This window comes from Crinia signifera, chromosome 1 (genome assembly GCF_055691185.1).
Source record: "Crinia signifera chromosome 1, ASM5569118v1, whole genome shotgun sequence".
NCBI lineage: Eukaryota > Metazoa > Chordata > Amphibia > Anura > Myobatrachidae > Crinia > Crinia signifera.
The window spans coordinates 475,059,276-475,081,704 of NC_139217.1; the positions used below are offsets into that span (position 1 = coordinate 475,059,276).

General features: G+C 58.5%; 1 protein-coding gene across 2 annotated transcripts; it reads left to right on the forward strand.

Annotated features, from left to right (window-relative positions):
• Positions 1-36: 36 nt before the first annotated feature.
• SIGMAR1 (sigma non-opioid intracellular receptor 1) lies at positions 37-21,620 on the forward strand. 2 transcript variants are annotated; one of them, XM_083155448.1, is made up of 4 exons: positions 37-272; positions 2,999-3,199; positions 9,821-9,913; positions 19,207-21,620. In XM_083155448.1, the coding sequence occupies exons 1-4, from the start codon at positions 125-127 to the stop codon at positions 19,434-19,436; spliced, it is 672 nt and encodes a 223-aa protein (XP_083011574.1). In that variant the 5' UTR covers positions 37-124; the 3' UTR covers positions 19,437-21,620. The 2 variants fall into 2 exon arrangements, with proteins under 2 accessions (XP_083011574.1, XP_083011575.1); XM_083155449.1 differs by lacking the exon at positions 37-272 and having other exon boundaries at positions 3,101-3,152.
• The last annotated feature ends 809 nt before the right edge of the window (positions 21,621-22,429 follow it).

The following is a 22,429-nucleotide window of genomic DNA, read 5'->3' on the forward strand; positions in this document are numbered from 1 at the left end:
TGCTCTGTATGTAGCAAAGTCCCGGCTGCGGCGCTGTGATTGGCTGTCTGTGAGGGGGCGTGGTGTTGATGCAGCAGCAGCCGTGTGTCTCCCGGTTACTGCACCGCTCCCGGTATTTCCCGTCATGCTGTTCGGGTTCTCCCGGGCCGTGAAGGCCGCAGCTCTCATCGCCGTGGCCGCCGTCCTGGTGCAGGTGGTCCGGGCCTGGCTCAGCTCCAAGTCCTACGTCTTCAGCCGGGAGGAGATCGCCGGCCTGGCCAAGGGCCACTCTGGTAACCGCAACCTGAGGGGAGACTCCGGGGGTCGTGGGGAGACACTGGCACTGGGGTGCTCAGGGAACTAGGGGACGAGGGGTGTCATCGGAGGGGACGGGGAAGACAGTGGGGGTGGGGGGGGGGGGTGTTGGGGTCAGTGGTGGAGACACTAGGGGGCTCAGGTGATTCTGAGAGTTATGGGGTGGGAAGGAGACTTTGGGAGTGGAATGGGGAGAAACACTGTGGGGCCGGGGGGAGGGGGCTGATACTGGGGACGGAGAAACACTGTGGGGCTCAGGGGATGGGGAGAGTCATGGGGGGGGGGGTACTGGGGCTGGTGGGTCAGTGGGGAGAGGCACTGTGGGGCTCAGGGGATGGGGAGAGTCATGGGGGGGGGGGGTACTGCGGCTGGAGGGTCAGTGGGGAGAGGCACTGTGGGGCTCAGGGGATGGGGGGGTACTGCGGCTGGAGGGTCAGTGGGGGAGAGGCACTGTGGGGCTCAGGGGATGGGGAGAGTCATGGGGGGGTACTGTGGCTGGAGGGTCAGTGGGGGAGAGGCACTGTGGGGCTCGGGATGGGGGGGTACTGCAGCTGGAGGGTCAGTGGGGGAGAGGCACTGTGGGGCTCAGGGGATGGGGATAGACATGGGGGGGGTACTGCGGCTGCAGGGTCAGTGGGGGAGAGGCACTGTGGGGCTCAGGGGATGGGGAGAGACATGGGGGGGGGTACTGCAGCTGGAGGGTCAGTGGGGGAGAGGCACTGTGGGGCTCAGGGGATGGGGAGAGACATGGGGGGGTACTGCGGCTGGAGGGTCAGTGGGGGAGAGGCGCTCAGGGGATGGGGGGGTACTGCAGCTGGAGGGTCAGTGGGGGAGAGGCACTGTGGGGCTCAGGGGATGGGGATAGACATGGGGGGGGGGTACTGCGGCTGGAGACTTTGGGAGTGGAATGGGGAGAAACACTGTGGGGCCGGGGGGAGGGGGCTGATACTGGGGACGGAGAAACACTGTGGGGCTCAGGGGATGGGGAGAGTCATGGGGGGGGTACTGGGGCTGGTGGGTCAGTGGGGAGAGGCACTGTGGGGCTCAGGGGATGGGGAGAGTCATGGGGGGGGTACTGCGGCTGGAGGGTCAGTGGGGAGAGGCACTGTGGGGCTCAGGGGATGGGGGGGTACTGCGGCTGGAGGGTCAGTGGGGGAGAGGCACTGTGGGGCTCAGGGGATGGGGAGAGTCATGGGGGGGTACTGTGGCTGGAGGGTCAGTGGGGGAGAGGCACTGTGGGGCTCAGGGGATGGGGGGGTACTGCAGCTGGAGGGTCAGTGGGGGAGAGGCACTGTGGGGCTCAGGGGATGGGGATAGACATGGGGGGGGTACTGCGGCTGCAGGGTCAGTGGGGGAGAGGCACTGTGGGGCTCAGGGGATGGGGAGAGACATGGGGGGGGTACTGCAGCTGGAGGGTCAGTGGGGGAGAGGCACTGTGGGGCTCAGGGGATGGGGAGAGACATGGGGGGGTACTGCGGCTGGAGGGTCAGTGGGGGAGAGGCGCTCAGGGGATGGGGGGGTACTGCAGCTGGAGGGTCAGTGGGGGAGAGGCACTGTGGGGCTCAGGGGATGGGGATAGACATGGGGGGGGGTACTGCGGCTGGAGGGTCAGTGGGGGAGAGGCACTGTGGGGCTCAGGGGATGGGGAGAGACATGGGGGGGTACTGCAGCTGGAGGGTCAGTGGGGTAGAGGCACTGTGGGGCTCAGGGGATGGGGGGTACTGCGGCTGGAGGGTCAGTGGGGGAGAGGCACTGTGGGGCTCAGGGGATGGGGGGGTACTGCAGCTGGAGGGTCAGTGGGGGAGAGGCACTGTGGGGCTCAGGGGATGGGGATAGACATGGGGGGGGGGTACTGCGGCTGGAGGGTCAGTGGGGGAGAGGCACTGTGGGGCTCAGGGGATGGGGAGAGACATGGGGGGGGGTACTGCAGCTGGAGGGTCAGTGGGGTAGAGGCACTGTGGGGCTCAGGGGATGGGGGGGTACTGCGGCTGGAGGGTCAGTGGGGGAGAGGCACTGTGGGGCTCAGGGGATGGGGGGGTACTGCAGCTGGAGGGTCAGTGGGGGAGAGGCACTGTGGGGCTCAGGGGATGGGGAGAGACATGGGGGGGCACTGTGGGGCTCGGTATGGGGAGAGTCATGGGGGGGTACTGCAGCTGGAGGGTCAGTGGGGGAGAGGCACTGTGGGGCTCAGGGGATGGGGAGAGTCATGGGGGGGGGTACTGCAGCTGGAGGGTCAGTGGGGGAGAGGCACTGTGGGGCTCAGTGGATGGGGGGGTACTGCGGCTGGAGGGTCAGTGGGGGAGAGGCACTGTGGGGCTCAGGGAATGGGGGGGTACTGCGGCTGGAGGGTTAGTGGGGGAGAGGCACTGTGGGGCTCAGGGGATGGGGAGAGACACGGGGGGTACTGCGGCTGGAGGGTCAGTGGGGGACAGGCACTGTGGGGCTCAGGGGATGGGGAGAGACATGGGGGGGTACTGCGGCTGGAGAGTCAGTGGGGGAGAGGCACTGTGGGGCTCAGGGGATGGGGAGAGACATGGGGGGGGTACTGCGGCTGGAGGGTCAGTGGGGGAGAGGCACTGTGGGGCTCAGGGGATGGGGGGGGTACTGCGGCTGGAGGGTCAGTGGGGGAGAGGCAGTGTGGGGCTCAGGGCATGGGGAGAGACAAGGGTGATCCCCATCCACATTTCCTGCCGTTTCTTCTCAGGTCTAGATTATGAGGTCGCCTTCACCAAGATAATCCTGGAGCTGCGGAAGAAGCACCCGGGACACATTTTGCCGGATGAGGACCTGCAGTGGGTGTTTGTTAATGCTGGGGGCTGGATGGGGTCCATGTGCCTCTTGCACGCCTCGCTCACAGAGTACATACTCTTTTTTGGGACAGCGGTGGACACCAGCGGACATTCAGGTAATACAGTGACCCACTGGGTGTGGGTCCTGTGATGGGTATATGACATGTGACCAGGGTATGGGAGTGTCACGTGGCCTGGGTGTGGGTCCTGTGATGGGTATATGACATGTGGCCTGGGTATGAGAGTGTCACGTGGCCTGGGTGTGGGTCCGGTGATGGGTATATGACATGTGACCAGGGTATGAGAGTATCACGTGGCCTGTGTGTGGGTCCTGTGATGGGTATATGACATGTGACCAGGGTATGGGAGTGTCACGTGGCCTGGGTGTGGGTCCTGTGATGGGTATATGACATGTGACCAGGGTATGAGAGTGTCACGTGGCCTGGGTGTGGGTCCTATGATGGGTATATGACAGGTGGCCTGGTTATGGGAGTGTCACGTGGCCTGGGTGTGGGTCCTGTGATGGGTATATGACATGTGACCAGGGTATGAGAGTGTCACGTGGCCTGGGTGTGGGTCCTATGATGGGTATATGACAGGTGGCCTGGTTATGGGAGTGTCACGTGGCCTGGGTGTGGGTCCTGTGATGGGTATATGACATGTGACCAGGGTATGGGAGTGTCACGTGGCCTGGGTGTGGGTCCTGTGATGGGTATATGACATGTGACCAGGGTATGAGAGTGTCACGTGGCCTGGGTGTGGGTCCGGTGATGGGTATATGACAGGTGGCCAGGTTGTGGGAGTGTCACGTGGCCTGGGTGTGGGTCCTGTGATGGGTATATGACATGTGACCAGGGTATGGGAGTGACACGTGGCCTGGGTGTGGGTCCTGTGATGGGTATATGACATGTGACCAGGGTATGGGAGTGTCACGTGGCCTGGGTGTGGGTCCTGTGATGGGTATATGACATGTGACCAGGGTATGGGAGTGTCACGTGGCCTGGGTGTGGGTCCGGTGATGGGTATATGACAGGTGGCCAGGTTGTGGGAGTGACACGTGGCCTTGGTGTGGGTCCTGTGATGGGTATATGACAGGTGGCCAGGGTATGAGTGTGTCACGTGGCCTGGGTGTGGGTCCGGTGATGGGTATATGACAGGTGGCCAGGTTGTGGGAGTGACACGTGGCCTGGGTGTGGGTCCGGTGATGGGTATATGACAGGTGGCCAGGTTGTGGGAGTGACACGTGGCCTTGGTGTGGGTCCTGTGATGGGTATATGTCATGTGGCCAGGGTATGAGTGTGTCACGTGGCCTGGGTGTGGGTCCGGTGATGGGTATATGACAGGTGGCCAGGTTGTGGGAGTGACACGTGGCCTGGGTGTGGATCCTGTGATGGGTATATGACAGGTGGCCACCTGTCATATACCCATCACGTGGTGTGGGTCTTGGGATGGGTATATGTTATGTGCCCAGGGTGTGAGAGTGTCGTGGTCTGGGTGTGGGTCCTGTGATGAATATAGTGTATGATGAGGGCGGTGGTCGTCTGTATAAGGGCACTGGTGTAGTGTATGGTGAGGGCGGTGGTTGTCTGTATAAGGGCGGTGGTGTAGTGTATGGTGAGGGCGGTGGTTGTCTGTATAAGGGCGCTGGTGTAGTGTATGGTGAGGGCGGTGGTTGTCTGTATAAGGGCGCTGGTGTAGTGTATGGTGAGGGCGGTGGTTGTCTGTATAAGGGCGCTGGTGTAGTGTATGGTGAGGGCGGTGGTTGTCTGTATAAGGGCGCTGCTGTAGTGTATGAGGAGGGCGGTGGTTGTCTGTATGAGGGCGCTGGTTGTCTGTATAAGGGCGCTGGTGTAGTGTATGGTGAGGGCGGTGGTTGTCTGTATAAGGGCGCTGGTGTAGTGTATGGTGAGGGCGGTGGTTGTCTGTATAAGGGCGCTGGTGTAGTGTATGATGAGGGCGGTGGTCGTCTGTATACGGGCGCTGGTGTAGTGTATGATGAGGGCGGTGGTTGTCTGTATAAGGGCGCTGGTGTAGTGTATGGTGAGGGCGGTGGTTGTCTGTATAAGGGCGCTGGTGTAGTGTATGATGAGGGCGGTGGTCGTCTGTCTAAGGGCGCTGGTGTAGTGTATGATGAGGGCGCTGGTGTAGTGTATGGTGAGGGCGGTGGTTGTCTGTATAAGGGCGGTGGTGTAGTGTATGGTGAGGGCGGTGGTTGTCTGTATAAGGGCGCTGGTGTAGTGTATGGTGAGGGCGGTGGTTGTCTGTATGAGGGCGGTGGTTGTCTGTATAAGGGCGCTGGTGTAGTGTATGAGGAGGGCGGTGGTTGTCTGTATAAGGGCGCTGGTGTAGTGTATGATGAGGGCGGTGGTCGTCTGTATAAGGGCGCTGGTGTAGTGTATGATGAGGGCGGTGGTTGTCTGTATACGGGCGCTGGTGTAGTGTATGATGAGGGCGGTGGTTGTCTGTATAAGGGCGCTGGTGTAGTGTATGATGAGGGCGGTGGTCGTCTGTATAAGGGCGCTGGTGTAGTGTATGATGAGGGCGGTGGTCGTCTGTATAAGGGCGCTGGTGTAGTGTATGGTGAGGGCGGTGGTCGTCTGTATAAGGGCGCTGGTGTAGTGTATGGTGAGGGCGGTGGTCGTCTGTATAAGGGCGCTGGTGTAGTGTATGATGAGGGCGGTGGTCGTCTGTATAAGGGCGCTGGTGTAGTGTATGGTGAGGGCGGTGGTCGTCTGTATAAGGGCGCTGGTGTAGTGTATGGTGAGGGCGGTGGTTGTCTGTATAAGGGCGCTGGTGTAGTGTATGGTGAGGGCGGTGGTCGTCTGTATAAGGGCGCTGGTGTAGTGTATGGTGAGGGCGGTGGTTGTCTGTATAAGGGCGCTGGTGTAGTGTATGGTGAGGGCGGTGGTTGTCTGTATAAGGGCGCTGGTGTAGTGTATGATGAGGGCGGTGGTCGTCTGTCTAAGGGCGCTGGTGTAGTGTATGATGAGGGCGCTGGTGTAGTGTATGGTGAGGGCGGTGGTTGTCTGTATAAGGGCGCTGGTGTAGTGTATGATGAGGGCGGTGGTCATCTGTATAAGGGCGCTGGTGTAGTGTATGGTGAGGGCGGTGGTCGTCTGTATAAGGGCGCTGGTGTAGTGTATGGTGAGGGCGGTGGTTGTCTGTATAAGGGCGCTGGTGTAGTGTATGATGAGGGCGGTGGTCGTCTGTCTAAGGGCGCTGGTGTAGTGTATGATGAGGGCGCTGGTGTAGTGTATGGTGAGGGCGGTGGTTGTCTGTATAAGGGCGGTGGTGTAGTGTATGGTGAGGGCGGTGGTTGTCTGTATAAGGGCGCTGGTGTAGTGTATGGTGAGGGCGGTGGTTGTCTGTATAAGGGCGCTGGTGTAGTGTATGGTGAGGGCGGTGGTTGTCTGTATAAGGGCGCTGGTGTAGTGTATGGTGAGGGCGGTGGTTGTCTGTATAAGGGCGCTGGTGTAGTGTATGGTGAGGGCGGTGGTTGTCTGTATACGGGCGCTGGTGTAGTCTATGGTGAGGGCGGTGGTTGTCTGTATAAGGGCGCTGGTGTAGTGTATGGTGAGGGCGGTGGTTGTCTGTATAAGGGCGCTGGTGTAGTGTATGGTGAGGGCGGTGGTTGTCTGTATAAGGGCGCTGGTGTAGTGTATGGTGAGGGCGGTGGTTGTCTGTATAAGGGCGCTGGTGTAGTGTATGGTGAGGGCGGTGGTTGTCTGTATACGGGCGCTGGTGTAGTCTATGGTGAGGGCGGTGGTTGTCTGTATAAGGGCGCTGGTGTAGTGTATGGTGAGGGCGGTGGTTGTCTGTATAAGGGCGCTGGTGTAGTGTTTGATGAGGGCGGTGGTTGTCTGTATAAGGGCGCTGGTGTAGTGTATGGTGAGGGCGGTGGTTGTCTGTATACAGGCGCTGGTGTAGTGTATGGTGAGGGCGGTGGTTGTCTGTATACAGGCGCTGGTGTAGTGTATGGTGAGGGCGGTGGTTGTCTGTATACGGGCGCTGGTGTAGTGTATGATGAGGGCGGTGGTTGTCTGTATACAGGCGCTGGTGTAGTGTATGATGAGGGCGGTGGTTGTCTGTATACAGGCGCTGGTGTAGTGTATGATGAGGGTGGTGGTTGTCTGTATAAGGGTGCTGGTGTAGTGTATGATGAGGGCGGTGGTGTAGTGTATGGTGAGGGCGGTGGTGTAGTGTATGGTGAGGGCGCTGGTGTAGTGTATGGTGAGGGCGGTGGTGTAGTGTATGGTGAGGGCGGTGGTTGTCTGTATACAGGCGCTGGTGTAGTGTATGATGAGGGCGGTGGTTGTCTGTATAAGGGCGCTGGTGTAGTGTATGATGAGGGCGGTGGTTGTCTGTATAAGGGCGGTGGTGTAGTGTATGATGAGGGCGGTGGTTGTCTGTATAAGGGCGCTGGTGTAGTGTATGATGAGGGCGGTGGTTGTCTGTATAAGGGCGCTGGTGTAGTGTATGGTGAGGGCGGTGGTTGTCTGTATGAGGGCGATGGTTGTCTGTATGAGGGCGATGGTTGTCTGTATGAGGGCGATGGTTGTCTGTATGAGGGCGATGGTTGTCTGTATGAGGGCGGTGGTTGTCTGTATGAGGGCGGTGGTTGTCTGTATGAGGGCGGTGGTTGTCTGTATGAGGGCGGTGGTTGTCTGTATAAGGGCGCTGGTGTAGTGTATGATGAGGGCGGTGGTTGTCTGTATGAGGGCGATGGTTGTCTGTATGAGGGCGATGGTTGTCTGTATGAGGGCGATGGTTGTCTGTATGAGGGCGATGGTTGTCTGTATGAGGGCGGTGGTTGTCTGTATGAGGGCGGTGGTTGTCTGTATGAGGGCGGTGGTTGTCTGTATGAGGGCGGTGGTTGTCTGTATAAGGGCGCTGGTGTAGTGTATGGTGAGGGCGGTGGTTGTCTGTATAAGGGCGCTGGTGTAGTGTATGGTGAGGGCGGTGGTTGTCTGTATAAGGGCGCTGGTGTAGTGTATGGTGAGGGCGGTGGTTGTCTGTATAAGGGCGCTGGTGTAGTGTATGGTGAGGGCGGTGGTTGTCTGTATAAGGGCGCTGCTGTAGTGTATGAGGAGGGCGGTGGTTGTCTGTATGAGGGCGCTGGTTGTCTGTATAAGGGCGCTGGTGTAGTGTATGGTGAGGGCGGTGGTTGTCTGTATAAGGGCGCTGGTGTAGTGTATGGTGAGGGCGGTGGTTGTCTGTATAAGGGCGCTGGTGTAGTGTATGGTGAGGGCGGTGGTTGTCTGTATAAGGGCGCTGGTGTAGTGTATGGTGAGGGCGGTGGTTGTCTGTATAAGGGCGCTGGTGTAGTGTATGGTGAGGGCGGTGGTTGTCTGTATACGGGCGCTGGTGTAGTGTATGGTGAGGGCGGTGGTTGTCTGTATAAGGGCGCTGGTGTAGTGTATGATGAGGGCGGTGGTGTAATGTATGATGAGGGCGGTGGTGTAATGTATGGTGTGGGCGGTGGTTGTCTGTATAAGGGCGCTGGTGTAGTGTATGGTGAGGGCGGTGGTTGTCTGTATAAGGGCGCTGGTGTAGTGTATGGTGAGGGCGGTGGTTGTCTGTATAAGGGCGCTGGTGTAGTGTATGGTGAGGGCGGTGGTTGTCTGTATAAGGGCGCTGGTGTAGTGTATGGTGAGGGCGGTGGTTGTCTGTATACGGGCGCTGGTGTAGTGTATGATGAGGGCGGTGGTTGTCTGTATAAGGGCGCTGGTGTAGTGTATGGTGAGGGCGGTGGTTGTCTGTATAAGGGCGCTGGTGTAGTGTATGATGAGGGCGGTGGTTGTCTGTATACGGGCGCTGGTGTAGTGTATGATGAGGGCGGTGGTTGTCTGTATAAGGGCGCTGGTGTAGTGTATGGTGAGGGCGGTGGTTGTCTGTATAAGGGCGCTGGTGTAGTGTATGGTGAGGGCGGTGGTTGTCTGTATAAGGGCGCTGGTGTAGTGTATGGTGAGGGCGGTGGTTGTCTGTATAAGGGCGCTGGTGTAGTGTATGGTGAGGGCGGTGGTTGTCTGTATAAGGGCGCTGGTGTAGTGCCTCCTTGGCCTTTGCTCTCCCTTCCCTATGGTACGAGTGGCAGTGACCTTCCCCCCTGTACTTGCACTTTGAGCGTGGATCGGGACATTGCTGATTGTGCAGGTGATGAAGATAACGTGTCACACGGAGTCTCTGCCCCGGCTGATTGGTGACTGTGTTCTCCCTGACGATGTGCGCTGTGGGGGCTGGAGTTACGTAACAACATATATATATAATCTATCTCAGGAAGGTGTTTATGTGATCAGATATCAGTTTCTCTGCTCCTGCACCCCAAGCACAGAGCAGGATGCGGCTATATGACCGGTTGTTGTTTATGTGATGTGTGGTGTAACGCGTGTCGTCGCCGCCCCCCGATGTGTGGTGTAACGCGCGTCGCCGCCCCCCGATGTGTGGTGTAACGCGCGTCGCCGCCCCCCGATGTGTGGTGTAACGCGCGTCGCCGCCCCCCGATGTGTGGTGTAACGCGCGTCGCCGCCCCCCGGTGTGTGGTGTAACGCGCGTCGCCGCCCCCCGGTGTGTGGTGTAACGCGCGTCGCCGCCCCCCGGTGTGTGGTGTAACGCGCGTCGCCGCCCCCCGGTGTGTGGTGTAACGCGTGTCGTCGCCGCCCCCCGATGTGTGGTGTAACGCGTGTCGTCGCCGCCCCCCGATGTGTGGTGTAACATGTGTTACTCTTGATGTGTTGCAGGACGGTACTGGGCGGAAATCTCCGACACATTAATTACAGGAACTTTCCGGCGGTGGAAAGAAGGGACGACTAAGAGCGAGATCTTTTATCCTGGTAAGAGCGCCCCCTAGTGTCAGGGTGGACCACTAGCGTGTCAGTAGGTAATGCCTGTGTCCTCACAGTAATATCACACGTCTGATTGGATGCAGTCCCAGCATTCACGCACATGGTTGCTGATTTTGCTAACAAGTCGCATAGCGCACGGATCCGATACGATATGCCGGCGGTCAGGATCCCGGCGGTCGGAATCCCGACTGCCGAAATCCCGACAAGGGGGGGACATGGATCGCCCCCCCTTGCGGGCTCGCTGTGCTCGCCACGCAGCGGGCCCGGTGCCTCGCTACGCTCGGCACGCTATTTTATTCTCCCTCTATGGGTGTCGTGGACACCCACAGAGGGAGAAAGTTTCGGGATTTTGGCGGTCGGGATTCTGACCGCCGGGATCCCGACCGCCGGCAAATTAACCGCATCCCATAGCGCACACATGTGTGTGCGCACAGCGTCGCAGGGTAGTCTCAAACGTATTTGCACGCTCTGTCCAGTTCGGACTGGATGCATTTTGCGGAACATTCCATTAGATCCCGATTCGATTTATAGGATATTACACCATTGTAAAGTTATTCCATGTATACATTACATACATACGGCACACGGTCTACCATCTGACAGATAGTGAAACTACATCTCTTTCTCTCACACACACACACGCACACATAGAGAGACATAGACACACACACACACACATAGAGACACACTCAGGCACACATAGAGAGACATAGACACACACACAGGCACACTCAGGCACACATAGAGAGACATAGACACACACACAGGCACACATAGAGAGACATAGACACACACACACATAGAGACACACTCAGGCACACATAGAGAGACATAGACACACACACAGGCACACTCAGGCACACATAGAGAGACATAGACACACACACAGGCACACATAGAGAGACATAGACACACACACACACACAGGCACACATAGAGAGACATACACACACACACACGTGTTTGTACAAGGTAGCAGACTAGCTTTGAGTGGGCTTACTAGTATAATGTATTGGTACACCATGTTCCGACAGTCTCATCTGTTATTGGTGCAGATGTATTCAGCCTGGTAAAGAGAGAAAGTGGAAGGAGATCACGCACCAGCCAATCAACTGTGTTAGAAAAATGACAGTTGGGGGAGTTGATTGACTGGTGCGTTATGTCCGTCCACATTATCTCTTCACCAGACTGAATGCATCTGCTCCAGTATCGGTTACGTGTCACTAGCGTGAGAACCCTGCCTGGGGTTATACTGGGAACCGTTCTAAAGCTCTCCAGTCCCAGAGAAACACTTTCTCTAATAAACCACGCACACTCTCGCACACACGCGCCCTGGCTCTCGCACGCACGCGCCCTGGCTCTCGCACGCACGCGCCCTGGCTCTCGCACGCACGCGCCCTGGCTCTCGCACGCACGCGCCCTGGCTCTCGCACGCACGCGCCCTGGCTCTCGCACGCACGCGCCCTGGCTCTCGCACGCACGCGCCCTGGCTCTCGCACGCACGCGCCCTGGCTCTCGCACGCACGCACACTGGCACACACACACACCCTGCAGCTGGCAGAACACCCGCATTGTATTCCCCAGCTGAGCCTGAGTTTGTGTCTGTTGGGGCATTTCTACTGGTCCAACCACAGAAAGATGTGGGCCGTCCAGGTGCGCCCCCCTATACAATGCCTAGCGGAGGGATCCCTCACTGTCATTACTCACCATCCGTGTTCATGTGGCTCATCCCGCCAGCTGGGCTCTGCGGGCCGTCCAGGTGCGGCCCCCTATACAATGCCTAGCGGAGGGATCCCTCACTGTCATTACTCACCATCCGTGTTCATGTGGCTCATCCCGCCAGCTGGGCTCTGCGGGCCGTCCAGGTGCGGCCCCCTATACAATGCCTAGCGGAGGGATCCCTCACTGTCATTACCATCCGTGTTCATGTGGCTCATCCCGCCAGCTGGGCTCTGCAGGCCGTCCAGGTGCGGCCCCCTATACAATGCCTAGCGGAGGGATCCCTCCCTGTCATTACCATCCGTGTTCATGTGGCTCATCCCACCAGCTGGGCTCTGCGGGCTGTCCAGGTGCGGCCCCCTATACAATGCCTAGCGGAGGGATCCTTCACTGTCATTACTCACCATCCGTGTTCATGTGGCTCATCCCGCCAGCTGGGCTCTGCGGGCCGTCCAGGTGCGGCCCCCTATACAATGCTTAGCGGAGGGATCCCTCACTGTCATTACTCACCATCCGTGTTCCTGTGGCCCATCCCGCCAGCTGGGCTCTGCGGGCCGTCCAGGTGCGGCCCCCTATACAATGCTTAGCGGAGGGATCCCTCACTGTCATTACTCACCATCCGTGTTCATGTGGCCCATCCCGCCAGCTGGGCTCTGCGGGCCGTCCAGGTGCGGCCCCCTATACAATGCCTAGCGGAGGGATCCCTCACTGTCATTACTCACCATCCGTGTTCATGTGTCCCATCCCGCCAGCTGGGCTCTGCGGGCTGTCCAGGTGCGGCCCCCTATACAATGCCTAGCGGAGGGTTCCCTCACTGTCATTACCATCCGTGTTCATGTGGCTCATCCGCCAGCTGCGCTCTGCGGGCCGTCCAGGTGCGGCCCCCTATACAATGCCTAGCGGAGGGTTCCCTCACTGTCATTACCATCCGTGTTCATGTGGCCCATCCCGCCAGCTGCGCTCTGCGGGTCGTCCAGGTGCGGCCCCCTATACAATGCCTAGCGGAGGGATCCCTCACTGTCATTACCATCCGTGTTCATGTGGCCCATCCCGCCAGCTGCGCTCTGCGGGTCGTCCAGGTGCGGCCCCCTATACAATGCTTAGCGGAGGGATCCCTCACTGTCATTACCATCCGTGTTCATGTGGCTCATCCCGCCAGCTGGGCTCTGCAGGCCGTCCAGGTGCGGCCCCCTATATAATGCCTAGTGGAGGGATCCCTCACTGTCATTACTCACCATCCGTGTTCATGTGGCCCATCCCGCCAGCTGCGCTCTGCGGGCCGTCCAGGTGCGGCCCCCTATACAATGCCTAGCGGAGGGATCCCTCACTGTCATTACTCACCATCCGTGTTCCTGAGGCCCATCCCGCCAGCTGGGCTCTGCGGGCCGTCCAGGTGCGGCCCCCTATACAATGCCTAGCGAAGGGATCCCTCACTGTCATTACTCACCATCCGTGTTCATGTGGCCCATCCTGCCAGCTGGGCTCTGCGGGCCGTCCAGGTGCGGCCCCCTATCCAGTGCCTAGCGGAGGGATCCCTCACTGTCATTACTCACCATCCGTGTTCATGTGGCTCATCCCGCCAGCTGCGCTCTGCGGGCCGTCCAGGTGCGGCCCCCTATACAATGCCTAGCGGAGGGATCCCTCACTGTCATTACTCACCATCCGTGTTCATGTGGCTCATCCCGCCAGCTGCGCTCTGCGGGCCGTCCAGGTGCGGCCCCCTATACAATGCCTAGCGGAGGGATCCCTCACTGTCATTACTCACCATCCGTGTTCATGTGGCCCATCCTGCCAGCTGGGCTCTGCGGGCCGTCCAGGTGCGGCCCCCTATCCAGTGCCTAGCGGAGGGATCCCTCACTGTCATTACTCACCATCCGTGTTCATGTGGCTCATCCCGCCAGCTGCGCTCTGCGGGCCGTCCAGGTGCGGCCCCCTATACAATGCCTAGCGGAGGGATCCCTCACTGTCATTACTCACCATCCGTGTTCCTGAGGCTCATCCCGCCAGCTGCGCTCTGCGGGCCGTCCAGGTGCGGCCCCCTATCCAGTGCCTAGCGGAGGGATCCCTCACTGTCATTACTCACCATCCGTGTTCATGTGGCTCATCCCGCCAGCTGGGCTCTGCGGGCCGTCCAGGTGCGGCCCCCTATACAATGCTTAGCGGAGGGATCCCTCACTGTCATTACTCACCATCCGTGTTCATGTGGCCCATCCCGCCTGCTGGGCTCTGCGGGCCGTCCAGGTGCGGCCCCCTATACAATGCCTAGCGGAGGGATCCCTCACTGTCATTACCATCCGTGTTCATGTGGCCCATCCCGCCAGCTGCGCTCTGCGGGTCGTCCAGGTGCGGCCCCCTATACAATGCCTAGCGGAGGGATCCCTCACTGTCATTACCATCCGTGTTCATGTGGCCCATCCCGCCAGCTGCGCTCTGCGGGTCGTCCAGGTGCGGCCCCCTATACAATGCTTAGCGGAGGGATCCCTCACTGTCATTACCATCCGTGTTCATGTGGCTCATCCCGCCAGCTGGGCTCTGCAGGCCGTCCAGGTGCGGCCCCCTATATAATGCCTAGTGGAGGGATCCCTCACTGTCATTACTCACCATCCGTGTTCATGTGGCCCATCCCGCCAGCTGCGCTCTGCGGGCCGTCCAGGTGCGGCCCCCTATACAATGCCTAGCGGAGGGATCCCTCACTGTCATTACTCTCCATCCGTGTTCATGTGGCTCATCCCGCCAGCTGGGCTCTGCGGGCCGTCCAGGTGCGGCCCCCTATACAATGCTTAGCGGAGGGATCCCTCACTGTCATTACTCACCATCCGTGTTCATGTGGCTCATCCCGCCAGCTGGGCTCTGCGGGCTGTCCAGGTGCGGCCCCCTATACAATGCTTAGCGGAGGGATCCCTCACTGTCATTACTCACCATCCGTGTTCATGTGGCTCATCCCGCCAGCTGGGCTCTGCAGGCCGTCCAGGTGCGGCCCCCTATACAATGCTTAGCGGAGGGATCCCTCACTGTCATTACTCACCATCCGTGTTCATGTGGCTCATCCCGCCAGCTGGGCTCTGCGGGCTGTCCAGGTGCGGCCCCCTATACAATGCCTAGCGGAGGGATCCCTCACTGTCATTACCATCCGTGTTCATGTGGCCCATCCCGCCAGCTGCGCTCTGCGGGTCGTCCAGGTGCGGCCCCCTATACAATGCTTAGCGGAGGGATCCCTCACTGTCATTACTCACCATCCGTGTTCATGTGGCTCATCCCGCCAGCTGGGCTCTGCGGGCCGTCCAGGTGCGGCCCCCTATACAATGCCTAGCGGAGGGATCCCTCACTGTCATTACTCACCATCCGTGTTCCTGTGGCCCATCCCGCCAGCTGGGCTCTGCAGGCCGTCCAGGTGCGGCCCCCTATACAATGGAGGCATCCCACACTGTCATTACTCACCATCCGTGTTCATATGGCCCATCCCGCCAGCTGGGCTCTGCGGGTCGTCCAGGTGTGGCCCCCTATACAATGCCTAGCGGAGGGATCCCTCACTGTCATTACTCACCATCCGTGTTCATGTGGCTCATCCGCCAGCTGCGCTCTGCGGGCCGTCCAGGTGCGGCCCCCTATACAATGCCTAGCGGAGGGATCCCTCACTGTCATTACTCACCATCCGTGTTCATGTGGCCCATCCCGCCAGCTGGGCTCTGCAGGCCGTCCAGGTGCGGCCCCCTATACAATGCCTAGCGGAGGGATCCCTCACTGTCATTACTCACCATCCGTGTTCATGTGGCTCATCCCGCCAGCTGGGCTCTGCAGGCCGTCCAGGTGCGGCCCCCTATACAATGCCTAGCGGAGGGATCCCTCACTGTCATTACTCACCATCCGTGTTCATGTGGCCCATCCCGCCAGCTGGGCTCTGCAGGCCGTCCAGATGCGGCCCCCTATACAATGCCTAGCGGAGGGATCCCTCACTGTCATTACTCACCATCCGTGTTCATGTGGCTCATCCCGCCAGCTGGGCTCTGCGGGCCGTCCAGGTGCGGCCCCCTATACAATACCTAGCGGAGGGATCCCTCACTGTCATTACTCACCATCCGTGTTCATGTGGCTCATCCGCCAGCTGCGCTCTGCGGGCCGTCCAGGTGCGGCCCCCTATACAATGCCTAGCGGAGGGATCCCTCACTGTCATTACTCACCATCCGTGTTCCTGTGGCTCATCCCGCCAGCTGCGCTCTGCGGGTCGTCCAGGTGCGGCCCCCTATACAATGCTTAGCGGAGGGATCCCTCACTGTCATTACTCACCATCTGTGTTCATGTGGCTCATCCCGCCAGCTGGGCTCTGCGGGCCGTCCAGGTGCGGCCCCCTATACAATGCCTAGCGGAGGGTTCCCTCACTGTCATTACCATCCGTGTTCATGTGGCTCATCCGCCAGCTGCGCTCTGCGGGCCGTCCAGGTGCGGCCCCCTATACAATGCCTAGCGGAGGGATCCCTCACTGTCATTACTCACCATCCGTGTTCCTGAGGCTCATCCCGCCAGCTGCGCTCTGCGGGTCGTCCAGGTGCGGCCCCCTATACAATGCCTAGCGGAGGGTTCCCTCACTGTCATTACTCACCATCCGTGTTCATGTGGCCCATCCCGCCTGCTGGGCTCTGCGGGCCGTCCAGGTGCGGCCCCCTATACAATGCCTAGCGGAGGGATCCCTCACTGTCATTACTCTCCATCCGTGTTCATGTGGCTCATCCCGCCAGCTGGGCTCTGCGGGCCGTCCAGGTGCGGCCCCCTATACAATGCTTAGCGGAGGGATCCCTCACTGTCATTACTCTCCATCCGTGTTCATGTGGCTCATCCGCCAGCTGGGCTCTGCAGGCCGTCCAGGTGCGGCCCCCTATACAATGCCTAGCGGAGGGATCCCTCACTGTCATTACTCACCATCCATGTTCATGTGGCTCATCCCGCCAGCTGGGCTCTGCGGGTCGTCCAGGCGTGGCCCCCTATACAATGGAGGCATCCCTCACTGTCATTACTCACCATCCGTGTTCATGTGGCCCATCCCGCCAGCTGGGCTCTGCGGGTCGTCCAGGTGCGGCCCCCTATACAATGCCTAGCGGAGGGATCCCTCACTGTCATTACTCACCATCCGTGTTCATGTGGCTCATCCGCCTGCTGCGCTCTGCGGGCCGTCCAGGTGCGGCCCCCTATACAATGCCTAGCGGAGGGATCCCTCACTGTCATTACTCACCATCCGTGTTCATGTGGCTCATCCGCCAGCTGGGCTCTGCGGGCCGTCCAGGTGCGGCCCCCTATACAATGCCTAGCGGAGGGATCCCTCACTGTCATTACTCACCATCCGTGTTCATGTGGCTCATCCGCCAGCTGGGCTCTGCGGGCCGTCCAGGTGCGGCCCCCTATACAATGCCTAGCGGAGGGATCCCTCACTGTCATTACCATCCGTGTTCATGTGGCTCATCCCGCCAGCTGGGCTCTGCGGGCCGTCCAGGTGCAGCCCCCTATACAATGCTTAGCGGAGGGATCCCTCACTGTCATTACTCACCATCCGTGTTCATGTGGCCCATCCCGCCAGCTGGGCTCTGCAGGCCGTCCAGGTGCGGCCCCCTATACAATGCTTAGCGGAGGGTTCCCTCACTGTCATTACTCACCATCCGTGTTCATGTGGCCCATCCCGCCATGTGGGCTCTGCGGGCCGTCCAGGTGCGGCCCCCTATACAATGCCTAGCGGAGGGATCCCTCACTGTCATTACTCACCATCCGTGTTCATGTGGCTCATCCCGCCAGCTGGGCTCTGCGGGCCGTCCAGGTGTGGCCCCCTATACAATGCCTAGCGGAGGGTTCCCTCACTGTCATTACTCACCATCCGTGTTCATGTGGCTCATCCCGCCAGCTGGGCTCTGCGGGCTGTCCAGGTGCGGCCCCCTATACAATGCCTAGCGGAGGGATCCCTCTCTGTCATTACTCACCATCCGTGTTCATGTGGTCCATCCCGCCAGCTGGGCTCTGCGGGCTGTCCAGGTGCGGCCCCCTATACAATGCCTAGCGGAGGGATCCCTCACTGTCATTACTCTCCATCCGTGTTCATGTGGCTCATCCCACCAGCTGGGCTCTGCAGGCCGTCCAGGTGCGGCCCCCTATACAATGCCTAGCGGAGGGATCCCTCACTGTCATTACTCACCATCCGTGTTCATGTGGCCCATCCCGCCAGCTGCGCTCTGCGGGCCGTCCAGGTGCGGCCCCCTTTACAATGCCTAGCGGAGGGATCCCTCACTGTCATTACTCACCATCCGTGTTCATGTGGCTCATCCCGCCAGCTGGGCTCTGCGGGCTGTCCAGGTGCGGCCCCCTATACAATGCCTAGCGGAGGGAAATTCTCCCTGTCATTACCATCCGTGTTCATCTGGCCCATCCCGCCAGCTGGGCTCTGCGGGCCGTCCAGGTGCGGCCCCCTATACAATGCCTAGCGGAGGGATCCCTCACTGTCATTACTCACCATCCGTGTTCATGTGGCTCATCCGCCAGCTGGGCTCTGCAGGCCGTCCAGGTGCGGCCCCCTATACAATGCCTAGCGGAGGGTTCCCTCACTGTCATTACTCACCATCCGTGTTCATGTGGCTCATCCCGCCAGCTGGGCTCTGCGGGCTGTCCAGGTGCGGCCCCCTATACAATGCCTAGCGGAGGGATCCCTCCCTGTCATTACCATCCGTGTTCATGTGGCTCATCCCGCCAGCTGGGCTCTGCGGGCTGTCCAGGTGCGGCCCCCTATACAATGCCTAGCGGAGGGATCCCTCACTGTCATTACTCACCATCCGTGTTCATGTGGCTCATCCCGCCAGCTGGGCTCTGCAGGCCGTCCAGGTGCGGCCCCCTATACAATGCCTAGCGGAGGGTTCCCTCACTGTCATTACTCACCATCCGTGTTCATGTGGCCCATCCCGCCAGCTGGGCTCTGCAGGCCGTCCAGGTGTGGCCCCCTATACAATGCCTAGCGGAGGGATCCCTCACTGTCATTACTCACCATCCGTGTTCATGTGGCTCATCCCGCCAGCTGGGCTCTGCGGGCTGTCCAGGTGCGGCCCCCTATACAATGCCTAGCGGAGGGATCCCTCACTGTCATTACCATCCGTGTTCCTGTGGCTCATCCCGCCAGCTGCGCTCTGCGGGCCGTCCAGGTGCGGCCCCCTATACAATGCCTAGCGGAGGGATCCCTCACTGTCATTACTCACCTTCCGTGTTCATGTGGCTCATCCCGCCAGCTGGGCTCTGCGGGCCGTCCAGGTGCGGCCCCCTATACAATGCCTAGCGGAGGGATCCCTCACTGTCATTACTCACCATCCGTGTTCATGTGGCTCATCCCGCCAGCTGCGCTCTGCGGGCCGTCCAGGTGCGGCCCCCTATACAATGCCTAGCGGAGGGATCCCTCACTGTCATTACTCACCTTCCGTGTTCATGTGGCTCATCCCGCCAGCTGGGCTCTGCGGGCCGTCCAGGTGCGGCCCCCTATACAATGCTTAGCGGAGGGATCCCTCACTGTCATTACTCACCATCCGTGTTCTCTCTCTGTGCAGGAGATACTATCGTACATGACGTGGGAGAGGCCACGGCCGTGCAGTGGAGTGCCGGGACGTGGATGGTGGAGTACGGCCGTGGTTTCATCCCCTCCACGTTGGGCTTTGCTCTGGCTGACACGCTCTTCAGCACTCAGGACTTTCTCACCATCTTCTACACGGTGAAAGTGTACAGCAAAGGACTGCTCCTGGAGGCCAGCACCTACCTGTCCGAGCTGGGGGTCTTCTAACCCGGGACTCCCCAGTGTTCTGTCATCCTGTTGCCAAATCTGTTTTATGAGGAGACTCTGTCCTGCCCCCCCCCCCCCCCACACCCCCCATGTTACCATCTGGCTGCCCCTCTCCTGTTACTCTGCGCAGGGATCCATGAGCTGCCTGGGACTATGAATAGCACCGGGTACCTGATTGTCGCTTATTTTAGCCTTTGTTATGAGACGGGAACATGTCGGGGTCACTCCGCCCTCTCCTGAATTTGTTTCTGGAAATCATTCAGCCTCGGCCGGGGATTTGGGTTCTTAGCGATGATCTGTGCGATTGGCGATAAATGCTGATGGCGCATGTGCAGGTTCCATGTCCTGTGCGAACCCGTGCTGTTCCTCTTCCTGCCTGGGGTGGTGGTTCTAGCACAGTGTGGTCTGTATTTCAGCACTGACCTGTAGATTAGACCTGTGCTGGGTGCGACACCTCAGGCAGGTAGGAGGAACTGCATGGATATTGGAAGATGCAGGGTGCTATATATGATTATATAATCTGCGTCTCATCGTTATAATCAGTATGTATGTATCGTCCTGCTCTAGACAATGTCTCTGTTCTATGACCTATGTGTATTGTTCTCTGCTTTGCACATAACTGTCGGGGATACAAGTTCAGATATGTGAAGTATTCAATACAACAATTCCGAGTACCGTGAACAAGCAAATCCATATATTGTCAGAGAATAGGAGTGTAGGACATGGACGTCATCTCCCTCTGGGCAGTACAAGAGCCCCAGCCGGCCGTCGCATAATGCCGCACCCCCTGATTACTATCGCAGGTAACGCGGACACGGCTCTCCTTGCTGTAGAAGGTGCTGATTGCTCCGCCAATCCATATAACACAGGAGGAGAACGCCTGTAACAGGGTTACCATGGAATCTGTCCGTGACTTCCCAGAGTCTTTATTACCGTTGTATAGGAATTGGGAGATCCTGACATGATCCAGGCCGGTTCTTGTGGTGCATACTGTAGATGATGGATGTGGTTAATGTGTCTCCTCCATACTGTGCCGGCTGCCTGTATAGGAGCCACGCTGATCTATGCAATAATGCTGCTGTGACCTCATGGCGCTCAGTGACTATGTCGGGGGATGGGGTCTGTCTGGCCTAGCCGCTGTGCGCCGCGCTTCATGTTGTCTTCATTCCTTCTTGTAGAAATGATCTGTTGACTCCAGGCCAGGATGGGGTAACCTCTTGCTTTCCATCATGTTTGGAACTACAGGCCCCAGCATGCTGCGGGAGGCAGTGTGACTGCTGGGGAGCCGGAGGTTCTGGTTATGCTGCTTGTGCGGTGCAGGTGGAGGCATTACTGACCCTGCGCTACACCTAAACCGCTGTCATCTGTGCGAGGGGCGAGACTCTGCTGCCGGTCTCTGCCGGGCGAGACTCTGCTGCCGGGCGAGACTCTGCTGCCGCTCATTATAAAACTTCTGTGTGTTGGTTTTCACGCTTTTACTGTGCTCCAGCCTGACATCACTTATACACGCGTGTTCTGTCCATGTGGGCTCCAGTCTGGTGTAATGTGTTCCCTATATGTCTGTGCTGCAGTCTGGTGTAACACGCATGTTCTGTCTGTGCTGCAGTCTGGTGTCACTCTGATTACACATATGTACTCTCCATATGTGGTCCAGTGTTGTGTAACTCGCGTGTCTTGTCTATGTGCTGCAATCTGGTGTCCCTCGGGTTACACGCGTGTCCTTTGTGCTTATAAACCAATGTTACTGGGCAATAATTCTGTGTGATGTCTACACTGTGCTGTAAATCACAAGGACGCTCGGCGTATGCAGCCTGCGGGTTAGGAGAGGAGACTGACAGGCACACACATTACACCGCATGGATACAGTTGGGATGTAGGGCCCATTCTCCGACAGATGAATCCCACAACACACCATAGCAGAGACACAGCGGTGTCGGTGCACTACCTGTGCCACAGCGGTGTCAGTGCACTACCTGTGCCACTGTCTGGTTCTCCAGAGCGATGCAGGGTGATCGTGGGGCGGCCTCTCCAAGGTCATTATTTCATTGACCTGTGTCGCTGATCCGTTGCCCTTTGTGTGTTTCCTGGTGTTTGTGTGTTTTACATTTTCTAATTAAATAATTCATGTGTGTTTTGTCACCAACTATATTTTTAAAGAACCAGAAATAAAATCATTATGAAGTATTTGGCGTGTCACAGATTTCTGTTTTTTTTTTATTAACTTTTTTTTTTACATTGCCCCGTGCGGTCACACTACCAGCTGTCAACAACAACCTCCCCCCCGGTAGTGTCAGACCTCCACCACCTGCCCCTCCCCAGTAGTGTCCGACCTCCACCAGCTGCCCCTCCCCGGTAGTGTCAGACCTCCCCCCCCGTGCTGTCAGACCTCCACCACCAAACCCATGAGCACCGCCCCCCTGTAGCGACCTCTCTATTGTAACTTTTCTGTATTCAAAGCCTGCCATAACTTTTCTGATCACCTGTGAATATTCATTTGCAGCTCAGCCACTAGGTGGCAGCAGTGACCTGTTCATTGGTTCTAACTAATTTCAACCAAGTCCTAAAATTTAATTCATGGGGGAAATTGACTAAGGAGAATACGCCTGAAATGTAGAAATACAACTGCATACATGTATTTGTTGGATTTACTATGCCCAAAATACACCCATTTGTATTCTTTTGACAGGCGGGTTTGTATTCCTAATCAGTAGAATGGTGTTTCCTAATTTACTAAATGGCCATGTGTAATATACGGGCGGTAGTTGCCACGAAAATAAGCCTGGAAAATACTTAGTTTCCAGGCGTATTTGGCTTTAGTCTTCACGGATCAGTCCGACCCGTCACATCAGTCCGACCCGTCACATCAGTCCGACCCGTCACATCAGTAAAAATAAAATAATTTAAAAAGAAAAACCACATGAGGTCCCCCCAGCCCGGGCTCAAAGAGCTGGTTCTTGAAATTCAGATGATGATTAAAATAGGAGATCCCCATA